This window comes from Macaca thibetana, chromosome 1, assembly GCF_024542745.1.
Source record: "Macaca thibetana thibetana isolate TM-01 chromosome 1, ASM2454274v1, whole genome shotgun sequence".
NCBI classification, from domain to species: Eukaryota; Metazoa; Chordata; class Mammalia; order Primates; family Cercopithecidae; genus Macaca; species Macaca thibetana.
In genome coordinates, this window is record NC_065578.1 from 177,456,892 (window position 1) to 177,469,912 (window position 13,021).

A 13,021-nucleotide genomic window follows, 5' to 3' on the forward strand; every position below is an offset into this window, starting at 1 on the left:
CGGCCTCCCAAAGTGCTGGGATTACAGGCTTGAGCCACCGCGCCCGGCCGAACATATATATTTAAAAGTCAATGAAAACTCCTTTTTGGCTTTCTTTTGGAGACAGGGTCTCACTCTGTCACCCACACTGTCGTGCAACGGTATGATGATAGCTCATTGTAGCCTCAAACTTTGGGGCTCAAGTGATCCTTCACCCTCACCTTTTCAAGTAGCTGGGACTACAGGCATGCACCACCATGCCTGGCTGATTTTTTTGTTTGTTTGTTTTTTAGAGACAGGGTCTCACTATGTGCCCAGGCTGGTCTCAAACTCCTGGCCTCAAATGATCCTCCTACCTTTGCCTCCCAAACCAGCACTGGGATTACAGGCAAGAGCTACTGTGCCCAGCCTCAATGGGAACTCTTTAACAGTTGAAAGAAACAGTTTGATAGCGTTAAATCCCAAGAAAGTCAAGGAATTTAGATCAAGTGAATAAGGATAGGATAGGTGCTGGATGGAAATGGGTTATATGTTACATACGAGGAAGCAGAGGGCTTCCTTTGTTTGTGACTATGTGTGAAAACGAGGTCACTCTCTCAGAGTAGATCATCTGCTGAAATAACCAGTAGTAAAAGGGTGGTGAGATAAAGGTTAAAGGAGAGTGAATAAGATTTGCAATTGTCATTGAGAAGAAAGGCAGATTTTATTGATCAAAGAAACATAGTAACATCATGAGAGTATTAAGAGTCCATTTGAGTTAGGTGGCTATGAATTCACCAGAGAATCAAAGCATCATGTTGTGAAACTTCAACATTTCGCCATTCGTGGACAAGCATGAACAATGCAGACAGTTGAGTCATTCAGGAATGAGATTATGCCTTTTGAATAGAAAGGCAATGGACAAAGGAGAAAAAGCAGTGTTTTAAATGATTAAAAAAAACTCTGAGCTAGATTAGAAGAAGTGAAAAAATAAGAAATCTGATGGCCTGGGAGACAGTGCAGGGGTCAGTGGACTGCAGTGCTTGCTGAGGATAAGGGAATTGTTGTAGTGTAAAAAGTTGCACCAACCCGCTCGTGCACAGGTAATTGTTGATAAAGATGTCTGAATTATCTGAGAGAGGAAACATGATAACAAGATCTAGGGGATGTTTGGATGTTTGTGGAAATAGATGACTAAGACAGAGTAAGGAAAAGGTCATCGAAGATAACTAGTAGCTCAAGGAACTGAAAAGGGACTATTCTGACTAGGTCATTCTCATAAATGTTGAAGTCACTCACAATAATGGCACCCCTGGAGAGAAAAGGCAGCCAATGAGGCAGGTACCAATATCAGAAATGAATGATGGAGAGTGGCCAAAAAGTCTGAGGATAACAGGGGCAGAGACCACAGAAGGTAGTATAGTGAAATAGCCTCAGAGAAGCACATTTTTTAAATGAATAAATTCAGCACCAAAAGGTGCATAGCAACTTTACCTCTAAGTTCTGTTTTCAGAATAACATTTAAACCAATGTGATCCATCTTCTCTAATAACCAAGTTATGTGTACAATCAAACATTTCATATGGCTGACTTACAGCAGCACAGAATATCAAAATTACCTTAGTTATGCCATTAATTTTGTGGGAAAATAATTATTAACTCTTCCTTATATTTCTAAGCAAAAAGACTTATCTAGAGCAGGGGTCAGCAAACTTTTTCCTTAAAGGGACCAGTCTGCCACAATTACTCAACTCTGCCGTGATAGTATAAACCAGCCATAGGGAGTAACTAACTGGTGATATTTCAAATCCCATCTGTCCTATTTCTGTATCTATTGTTCAATTCATTCTGGACTCAGGTGGAGGGCTGGGGGGGTATGGCAATTATGGGGTCCCTTAAAAAGCCAACAATTATTTCTTTTAGATTTAAAAAATAAAGATAATCAGCTAAAGGCTGGTGATTTTCCATTCCACCAAGAGAACACTGAAAGCAAGCACTCACCTGAACATATAGTTCTCTGAGTTCATATTGAAATTTCTTGGGATCTGTGGTAATTGTCACTGGGCCAATTTCTGTGAAGATAAAAATGACATAGGTCAATAAATAGTAATCAATGGCATTAAAGACTTCATTGTGTTTATGGATGGCTTTTCACTGTGCACTACATGGTTACTTATTAATAAGAAATAGTAAAATACCAAATACTCTTTCTCAATGTGTAGCTACCAAGGAATAACTTATAATTTACTGTAAAGTATGCATATCTAAAAGGGTAAATTTTTAACCATAGGAAATGCAAGGAGGAGTAAAATAGTCACAGGACAAAGAATCAGGAGAGCACAGTTCCAGTTCTTTCTTACTCTCACCAGTCAGTAAATATTTATTAAGCACCACTTTGTTGTTAGAATTTAGATGAATCACTTATTCGTCCATAATTCAGTTTCCCCAACTTTAAAGTGAAAATTTGTTTGCAACCTTTCTGTAAGTCTTAACTCATTCAAAATAAAAAGTTTGGTGCTAAACAAAAAAAGAAAAAAGTGAACATTCACTGCCTATCCCATAGGTTTTTAAGAATTTGGAGATGTGGCCAGATGCGGTGGCTCACACCTGTAATCTCAGCACTTTGGGAGTTCAAGGCGGGCAGATCATCTGACGTCAGGAGTTCAAGACCAGCCTGACCAACATGGTGAAACCCCATCTCTACTAAAAAATACAAAAAAACTAGCCGGGCATGGTAGCACATGTCTATAGTCCCAGCTATTCGGGAGTGGAGGTTGCAGTGAGCCGAGTTCATGCCACTGCACTCCAGCCTGGGAGACAGTGAGACTCTGTCTCAAAAAAAAAAAAAAAAAAAAAAAAAAAAAGAAAGAAAGAAAAAGAATTTGGAGACATGTAGTTGCAAGGACATTAACAGTGCAGGAACTAGTCCCTATAACTTTTTTTCTCAAGGCTGGGGTGGCTGAACCTGGCTATCGCCATTCTCCTGAGCTGGCTTTGACCATAACTACCTTCAGGGTTGTGGCCATCCTCACAACTGCCCAGATGTACTACACAAAACTACTTCTTCCAACAGGAAAATGTGGGGCCACTGCCTTCCCTGGAGAGCCAAGACTTAGATCATAAGTCAGGTGAATAGAAGGATCCCAGATATCATAGGTTAACTTGGAAATCTGTATATACATATATATTCGTATTTTTGGTTGGACCCAGCATGTCTAAAGTAAACAGTTCAATCCTGAGCTTATTCTCTTTAAAAAATAAATCAATTCTTAACATAGATAAACTAAAAGTGGCCATTTATGGGTATCAATTACTTTCCCCAGAGAGAATCCATGTATTTAAGTAATGGTATTAAAATTCATCTGGGTACTATGAGCTTATATATATCATCTTAAATTCTCAGGGTGGATGAAAAGCTTCCTATCTTATATAATGAAGGTATAGACTCATTCGAAACTGTAATGTGCAACTACAATGCAAAATTATAAAGATACTTAACATTTAGCTTTTACAAAATGTTTTCTAGCTTTAAAGGCATACTGCTCAAAAAAGAGCTTATAACTCCAAAGAACAATACTTAATTAGCCAAACCTTCCATAACAAGCTACATATGGTACAAAACCAGACTGTAGTATTTTAAAAGTAAATGAGACAAATTGGAAGGGAGGTACAATTTGTCTGCCATAACCCATGTAATTTTTCTTAGAAATAACAGGAAAAAATGCCTCAATCCTTCACTATAGATTAGACACTTTGCATTTTGCAAAAGGAGTGGAGAAGCAATTGGAGAAACTGTGAAAACGCAAACATCTGCATTCCATACAAAGCAAAATCATCATTAACCACGTCCCAAGTATATGGAAAATGGGAGAAGCCTACTCCCTCAAGACTAAACAAAGGCATACTTTGCAAAGGAATGCAAAACAGCAAAGAATATGCCAGGCAGTTACACCCTGACATATAAATTGTCAGTAGCATTGTCAAGCCAAGCTTCTATATTCCCACATTGCATAATACTGAAATAATCTAAGAATTTAAAATTCAAGAAGTAGAAAGAAATACAAAGAATACTAGAAAAAAACAATTATATAATAATAAAGAGTGTAAACATGCAAGGACATTCCCTATAGTAATAAAAAATATCTGTGAATATATGCCTGCTCTTCAAGAGTGGGGATCAAGGGATGCTATTAAAATAAGAGGACAAATTAGCCTTCATTTTAGTTAACCAGAGACTCTCAAATATCCACCTGTTTTCAACAAAGATAGGAAACCTTTCTTAAAGCTCATTATATTTTTGCAAACCATACTGGACAGCTGAGATAAATCTTTATCAGTTATGAAACATACTCAGGAGAGGTAACAGCTTGCTGAGCTGTCCTATCCCTCCAGCTGTAAGCATCCTTTCCAATTCATTTTAATTGAATGATATGACTATTTGGCAAAATCAGCCCTCCTCCCTTTCAGAACTTGCTTCCATTCCAGTCTTTCTTTTCACATAACAGAGCCCTGTGCCAGCTGTGTCATTAGCAATTTCCTCTTTTCTTCCTTTTCACTCATGCTGGTTTCATCCCCTGCCAAGCCTTTGATGACATTCAGCAGGTACAACTTTGTCCTCTCTTCCTGCCTGAACATGGTCCTTCAGCGCTTATAGAATTAAATGGGAACTCTCAAAGGTAATCCAGGACCTCACTACAAACTTCAAACTTTGAAGCTATTGCACTTGCTTACCATTTCCATCACTGTCCCCTTTGTCTTTCTCCTGCCCATGTACCTGTCAAGTCTATAAGGCCTGACTTAAACCTTATCTTTTTTAATATTTTGCCTTTTCTCTAATTTGCTTTACGGTCGTCCTGATAACATTGTTATAACAGGAAGTGGAAACAATAGAGTTGCATATTTAACAAAATGCAGAGATCATTTCTACGTTACTCCTTTTATTTTATCTAGTTGTTTACAAAGAAAACTCACGCATAAAAAAGAAAATAACCATCAATCTCAAATATAAATATAGAGCTAGAAAGGGCATTAAAGATTGTTTGGTTCAATCCCCTTACCCCACAGACAAGAAAACTTGAGGTCCAGAGACAATAAAATTGAAAAACTTTGGTAGTGAAGAAAGAGGTGAAGATATCTGATAACATATTTTATGTTGAGTGACCTATGCAGCTTGCTAACTTTCCCTGTTTTCCAACATCTCCATTCTGTGAATTATATCAAGACTAACATCCTTCTCCTTTCCTCTGGACTATGGGCAGGATGAGCTTCTTTGGAGTCCAGAATTTTAATATGATACACACAGTACCCAGCATTCTTTGTTGTCACATGCCTATATTTTTTTTAAGTTATTTGTTGTTGTTGTTGTTGTTGTTTAAGACAGGGTCTTGCTCTGTCACCCAGGCTGGAGTGCAGTGGCACTGTCATAGCTTACTGCAGCCTTGCCCTCCCAAGGATCAAGTGATCCTCCTGCTTCAGCCTCCCAAGTAGCTGGGACCACAGGTATGAGCTACCATGCCCAGCCAATTTTTTTATTTTTTGTTGAGACAGGGTCTCATTATGTTGCCCAGGCTGGAGTGCAATGGCATGATCACAGCTCACTGCAGCCTTGACCTCCCAAAGCTCAAGCAATCCTCCTGCCTCAGCCTCCCAAGTAGCTGCGACCACAGGTATGAGTCACCATGCCTGGCTCATTTTTTCATATTTTTTGGAGACAAGGTCTCACTATATTGCCCAGGCTGGCTGGGTGAATACTTTTTAATAGACTGAATATCCCTCTTGCCTTGTAAATACTATAATCAACCACACTAAGCAACTTCGCTAGAAAATTGCCTCTCAAATCTATTTAACAAAAAGACGTTGAACACCTACTGTTTGCAGTTGCCACTGGTGACAAAGATGAATGAACATGAACCCTGTCCTCAAAGTCTCACCAGTCTAGTGAGATTAAAATGTAGATATGTAATTATAGTATGATGTAGTAAGGGCAGAAATAAAAGTGTGGAAAAGGTAGTGTAAAAGCACTAATTGATAGAGACTTTTTTTTCCAGAAAGAACCAACGGAGATTTAAAAAAGGATGTGAAAGTTCTGGATTTCAAATTAGTTAAAACAAAAGTTATTTATTCACACTGATTTCTTTTTAAGTTCTATATATCAAGTTCACAAGGTATTCACATCTTGTATCAAATAAGTTATTACATATCACTATCTATATTTGCAATAACTTGTATAATTCACAATACTCTATAACACATGCTGACCCACTTTAAGTCTTATAACAACCTCATAGAGTAGGTAGATATAAGTATATAGACAATAGAAGCTTAAGTGATTAGCCAAAGTGGCCCAGCCTCTTTAAGGGCTACCACTATACCAAGTGCCAGCGACATGATAGCCAGCATCTACCATATGATACTATTGATTGCCTGATTGCTTTATTCATACCTCACTTGACTGTCAGCACCTTGAGGGGATTAACTGCCTCAGTATACATTCAGATTTCCAGTAAGTGCTTGAATATAGGAGGAAGGAGGAGAATGACAATAAAAAGAATAAAGATTAAACCTAGGCCTTCAGATTCTTTATTTCTTGCTTTATCACTACATCATGGAGCCTCAATGCTATAGCTAAAGACCATGCTAAAGATCAGTGAGGACACTGATTAATCAACTGAAAAAATTTCAATTTCCTATGTAACCAGAATGGTTTATTCTTTAGTTTAATCAAGTAAAGATGATACAGAAAACTGATACAATTTTTCATATATAACTTATTTTTTAAAAAACAGTAAGACAACATGTATTATACAAAAATAAACAATTTTTTTGTGCTTCAGAGACCATTTTTTATTTAAAAAAAAATAATGTCTGAAACTCTAAGGAAGTCTTTTCTCTTTTCAGTAATTTTATTATTTCCCATTTCCTAGGGATTTATCAGATGGGTTGGATTTATTTCCAGCATCTCAGCTATTGTTCTCTTAATCTGAGTTGCTGGGTTGTACTTAAGAAAATAATGGAAAGAAATTCACAATGTAATATTTTCTTTCACTGCTTCATTTGGCAAGATCAATATCCAGCCTCTCACTTCCTTTTTCCTTTCCACTAACAGACTTCTGCTACTTGTAGTTTTTCTTTACTCAAAGCGGTTCCTTGATAATGAGAGGAATATTTACTGCTGCCTTCTGGGGTCTAAACACTGCCTAGATATAATTTAATAGCCATTTTCCCAATTTTTTTGTTTTTTTAAAAAAATATATTGTTCTTAACTTTATATTGATATACATGAATAAATATATGAAAAGCTAAAACAAGAACCCCCTGAGCTGCATTATGAACTAATCAATATTTTCAAGGCATTATAGAAGAAGCTAAGAAATATATAAATCAGATTATCTGCCACAATTGAAATACAGTTGAAAACTTTAAAAACAGCAAGCTAAGTTAAAAGAAAGCTAAACCAGCATCTGAGAAGAGCCAAGTAGTACAGATACAAGAAGACAGTAAATTTTCTGTGTCCAAAGAGGATAGTGAAATCCATGAGTTGTAGGAAAATACACCATGAAGGCATCCAGGAAGAGACAGGGTATGAGTTGGAATATGAAGCGAACACCAAATTAATAGAGGGTGACAAAAGAACAAAGAAATCCTAGGCATGGGGAAGTGGCCTCCTTAAAATGCCATTCATGAGCTGAAAGTCAACATGTCCCTCCCAATTTCTAAAAATTCTACTCTTAGTCACTTAATGTAAGACAAATCGATTATAATGTCCTTTATGTGCAAAGATGTTAGTATAAATATACATATTCAAAGCACTGGGGATGTTTTCTGAATTAAAAAAATAATAAATTATGTTTTCTGCTTTAGGATACTGCAAAAAATCAGATTATTATATCTACTCTTACTGTTTTCAATTTATCTACAATACATGCGTTCCATATTTCTCCATCCTTACTCAATTATAATGTTGCTGTCCAGCACCATTTTTAAATGATCTTCATCTAATCGACAAACACAGACAATAAAATGATGTATTTTGTGTATTTTATAAAATCAGTGAATTCATGCACAGCATATTATCTAATATGGCTTAAATAGCATTCTGTTCCACTTCCAAAGGGATTATCCACTTAACAATAAGAGGCATGATAGCCTTAAATATATGCATTGAACAAAATTGCACATAGTATATGTATAATGCATGGATCATTTCGCTTTACGGACTGCTGAATGAGATGTAGAAAAAATTGTTAACATAAATTCAGCAATGTTACACAGATGTTTAGAACAAGAAGCAAAGAAGAACTCCTTAATAATGAACACAGGGCTTTGAGGTATATAGAGTAGGATGTTATTGCTTAGATGACTTTGGCCAGAGCAGCAGAAAGCCCTCTTGCAAAAAAACAGTCATGGGATTTTTATGGCTAACAAAGTTCAGACTCTCAGTTTTACATGTAATCCTAAATGTAAGATGACATTTTTAACATTAAAATACACCTATGCACTGATAAGGCATAATCAGAGATACAAGAGAACATATATTTTAAGTCATGCTATTTAACAAGATTTCATTAACAAGCTTTCCAATGTTATCAAGCTTTCCAACATTTCCAATGTTTTATACGCTGAAAGCAAACAAAAAGAAAATAAATACCATCTTCAAGAATATTTTTGAATTGAAATAATTCTTATTGGGATATGTGCTTTAAATTTTAAGATAAGAATACTGTAATTCATTTCAAAGTTTTAATTGCTCTTAGACAATTCCTTAACATTAATATTCTTCCAAATAAATCTAGTCATTAGTTAGGGATAAAGAAAATAAAAAATTATGAAGGGAGAGGTAAAATGTTGATGAAGAAGAAAAAAGTCTGTTTGCAAGTCCTTAGAAAGGAATCATTAATGTTGTTGAAATTTCCAAATGTTGGGAGAATAGACCTAACTTCAGCTTTGGTTGTTTCCACAACCACCAAACAAATGTATGCAGCACTTTGACTGTGTTTTCAGAGAAAACAAAACCATATTTATGAAGCAAACATTTTATTCACAAAAATAGGGGAATCAGAGACATTACTAAAAGTATGATAGATGTCTGGGTGTATATAATATGTGTATTCCCTAAATACTTGCTTCAATTCATTCAACAAACAGGCAGTATACACACTTAGCAGAGTTCAAATTGTCAGAAGAAAGTATAAGCAAACAAATACTCTTAAAGAAAGGAGTCTCGATTATAAAAGTCAGAAATATCTGGGTGTGTCTTACAAATTTAAGAACCAGCTGCATGGATTTATGACAAGGTCCTGCTTTCAACGGGGCTTCACCTTGGGGTCTAATGCTTTGCAGTCACTGTAGGGAATTTTTTTTTCTTTTGGATTTGTGTTTTGTAAGTGAAGTTCAATGGGATGATTGACCTTGGCTCACGGATGGTCCCACCTCCCACCACCACAAGATTCTCTGCTACCTGCTCTCCCACTTCTAGATGCCCAGGCCCTACTCAGTAGCCCCATCTCTGTTCCTACAGGCTGTCACCTTCTTTTTTTTTTTTTTTTTTTTTTTTTTTTTTTTTTTGAGACGGAGTCTCTCTCTGTCGCCCAGGCTGGAGTGCAGTGGCCGGATCTCAGCTCACTGCAAGCTCTGCCTCCCGGGTTCACGCCATTCTCCTGCCTCAGCCTCCCGAGTAGCTGGGACTACAGGCGTCCGCCACATCGCCCGGCTAGTATTTTGTATTTTTTTAGTAGAGACGGGGTTTCACCGCGTTAGCCAGGATGGTCTCGATCTCCTGACCTCGTGATCCACCCGTCTCGGCCTCCCAAAGTGCTGGGATTACAGGCTTGAGCCACCGCGCCCGGCCCAGGCTGTCACCTTCTGCCCCAATAGGAACCTGTATATGGGAACAGAAAAGACTGGGGGGTATAATGCCCAGCACCATCTTTGAGTGGGGCATGGAGGTGGCAAACCCCTCTCCAGGCTGGCAGCACCATAACACACTAGTAGAAGCCAGAGGCCAAATCTCAGTGGGGCAAGCTTTTCATTCACTTCCAATCCAGCTACCAAGCACACCTCAGCGCTGAGGCTTAAAGATCCCCGGGGGTCGCCTGTCTGTCAAGAGTTGGGGTGGCTGGCCCATGGAAAGAGGGGATGTCTGCTTCAAATGGATCTGTAAAGAGCACAGAGCCTAGGGCTTGTGCTGGTGGGAAGGGGAAACTGGCAACCCAGGCTGCCTAGAGGTGAAGCACAGCCTATATCGTGAGGAAGAACCTTCTGGTGCCCACATGGGTCTGCATTTGCCTAAGAAGTGTCCAGATGCCCAGGGACCTCCCTCTCAGGCTCCAAGCCTAGAGGATCTTCTCTTCTAGGTGCCAGCTCTCTGAAGTCTGGCTTAACTTACTAGCAAGAGTTTTACTATCCTTCATTGTGTGCAATGCTAGTTTTAAAATGCAAATAACAGAGCATTTGACTGGTATGTAGATTCACTCAAATTATATAATTCCTGTTTCCTGGCTGATCCCAGATGGTGCCTACAGCTGGCCAGGAAAGACAAATACAAACCAGATTGAGAATACTGAAAGAGGAACCATTTACCGTATTATCCTAACAATAGTATGTTGTTCCAATTTATCATGACATTGGGTTAAATAGTACTCTCTACTGAAAAATCTGTTTTTTTTTTTTTTAACGAAGAGAGAAAAACCATGTTTATATAAAAGAATATATATCAGATCTATATAAAAATAACATTCTACCTTTCAAAGCAATATAAGAGATCACAAAGGAAAATACTGACAGATATAAATATAGCAAAAGAAATTAAAATCTGAAATATATAAAACCAGATTCAGCAGCATTTTTATGAACAATTAAAATAGATTAAAACCTATGATATCTGAAGAGATTATTCAACTTCATAAGAAAAAAATAAAATACCAAACACTACATGAAAGGAAAATTCTTAAAAAAGCAAAAAAACAACAGGAGCAAGGTCACATTTAGTCATAGTGAAAGAGATGCAAACTTCAGCAAATTTAAAGAAAGAAAACTTTTTTGAAAGATTATTAATCAAACTAGTGTCATGATAAACCTGGAATATTTGTAGTGTTGGTAAGATTGTGAATGGTTACAACATCTGTGAAATTTACTACAGTTACATCTATTACAAGCCTTCAAAGTATTTTGTGATACACATATGTTCATTACAGCACTATTCACAATTGCCGAGACATGAAATCAACCTAAATGCCCATCAACAGTAGACTGAATAAAGAAAATGTGAGAGATACACACACATACACACATACACACACACACACCATGGAACATACACCATAGAATACCGTGCAGTCATTAAAAAAGGACCAGATCATGTCTTTTATAGCAACATGGATGGAGCTAGAGGCCATTATCCTAAGCAAACTAACAAAGAAACAGAAACCAAGTACTAAATGCTCTCACTTACAAGTGGGAGCTAAACACTGAATACATATGGACACCAAGAAGGTAAGAATAGACACCAGGTCTACTTGAAGGCGGAGGGTGGGAAGAGGGTGAGGACTGAAAAACTACCTATTGGGTACTATGCTTATCACCTGGGTGGTGAAATAATCTGTACACCCACTACATGCCATTTACCTAAAAACAAACCTTCACATGTACCCCTGAACCTAAAATAAAGGTCTAAATAAAAGTATCTTATGATAAAGTCATTTCGCTCTTTGTTATAATTCACTGGAAATAAAATGACACGGACATTTTCAGAATATCAATAAAGTCAAAATGGAGAAATGATTAAAAACATATAATTCTCTAAATAATATTAGGCATCAATTAAATTATTGTTCAATGGAGAAAAATAAGCCAATGTTTATTATATAATAAATAAAAAGACAAAACACAGAATTGTATATATACTTTAATTGCAATTATTTGCAAAGACACATGTACATAAGGACAAGTGCTGAAAGGTAACACCAGAGTAAAAATTAATGTTTGAAACTAATAGAATGAGTATTTTTTATTTTTCTAAATTTTCAACTTATTGTACTGTTACATAATCTAAGAAAAAAAAGGAATTTCACCTGATCACATACAAGCTTGATGTGTTCATGAATTTTGGCTGTGTGGTTATTAATTTGTTTAAAATGGTCACTGGAAAAAAAGTACAGAAGTATTTCTGAGCATTAGGCAAGATAACAAGGAAAGCATTAATTTAAGACATTATTTGTTAATATTGTGAGATGAAATATTTTAAGTATTTCGAGTCTAATCAAAACAGTCATTGTCTGGATATGGTCTTTTTCAATCCTCTCACTTCAAGCTTTCATCTCTTTCAAGTACACAAGTCTTGGCAATGTCATCTTCCTACTGTTAGTCTTTATTGAATATACAAGAATTCCTTTTCATTGAATGAAATGAAACACTGTTCAGACTTCTAACACTGAACTCCACCACAGCCAAATTTTGGTTCTTTTTTTCTGTGTATTATTTATATTTTCTCTATATACTGTTGCAATTATACATACAAATATCTGTCTTGCTTTTTTCTCTTCATAGAATAAATATTTAAAATATGAAATATCCAAAATAATTGTAAATACTGAAAATAATACTGCATCATCAGTGTAAATGCCCATTTTACATTTAAATACTTCTAATATGAACAAGTTCAGAGTCTCCACTTTAGTTGGTAACTAAAAGCATCTTAGATTTAGAAATTATCCTAGTCTCTTTAAGGTCAATGAACTTAATTATTTTGTTCCAGTTTGAATCTTCTCCAAAGGCATTTCAGCCTAAGACAGAACACATACATTATGCTTACACATAATAATAGGAAAGCATCCACATTTGAGCCATCCCACTCCCTCCCCTTACAAGTCACCAATGCACTGAGGCAGTTGCAGAGAGAGGCAAGTGTCTCCACACAAATACCAATGAGCTGTGGCACATATCCAAAACTTTCTAAAAACTATAGAAGAGAAACAAGAGCATTCTGTGGCATTATCTGGTATCACTGTGATCAGTGCACCCATACCAACCGATATCACACACAGGGTTTCAATATCTCTGGCTCCCA

General features: G+C 36.7%; 1 protein-coding gene across 7 annotated transcripts in view; it reads right to left on the reverse strand.

Annotated features, from left to right (window-relative positions):
• Nucleotides 1-13,021, reverse strand: part of HMCN1 (hemicentin 1) — a 508,510-nt gene that overhangs the window by 347,297 nt on the left and 148,192 nt on the right. For all 7 annotated transcript variants that reach the window (XM_050765519.1, XM_050765493.1, XM_050765511.1 and 4 more), the window contains one exon: nt 1,960-2,030. Coding sequence is in view for 5 of the 7 variants with exons in the window: in XM_050765493.1 (XP_050621450.1) it covers nt 1,960-2,030 (71 nt within the window). In the remaining 2 variants the exon portion in view is untranslated. The remainder of the gene's footprint in view (nt 1-1,959; nt 2,031-13,021) is intronic.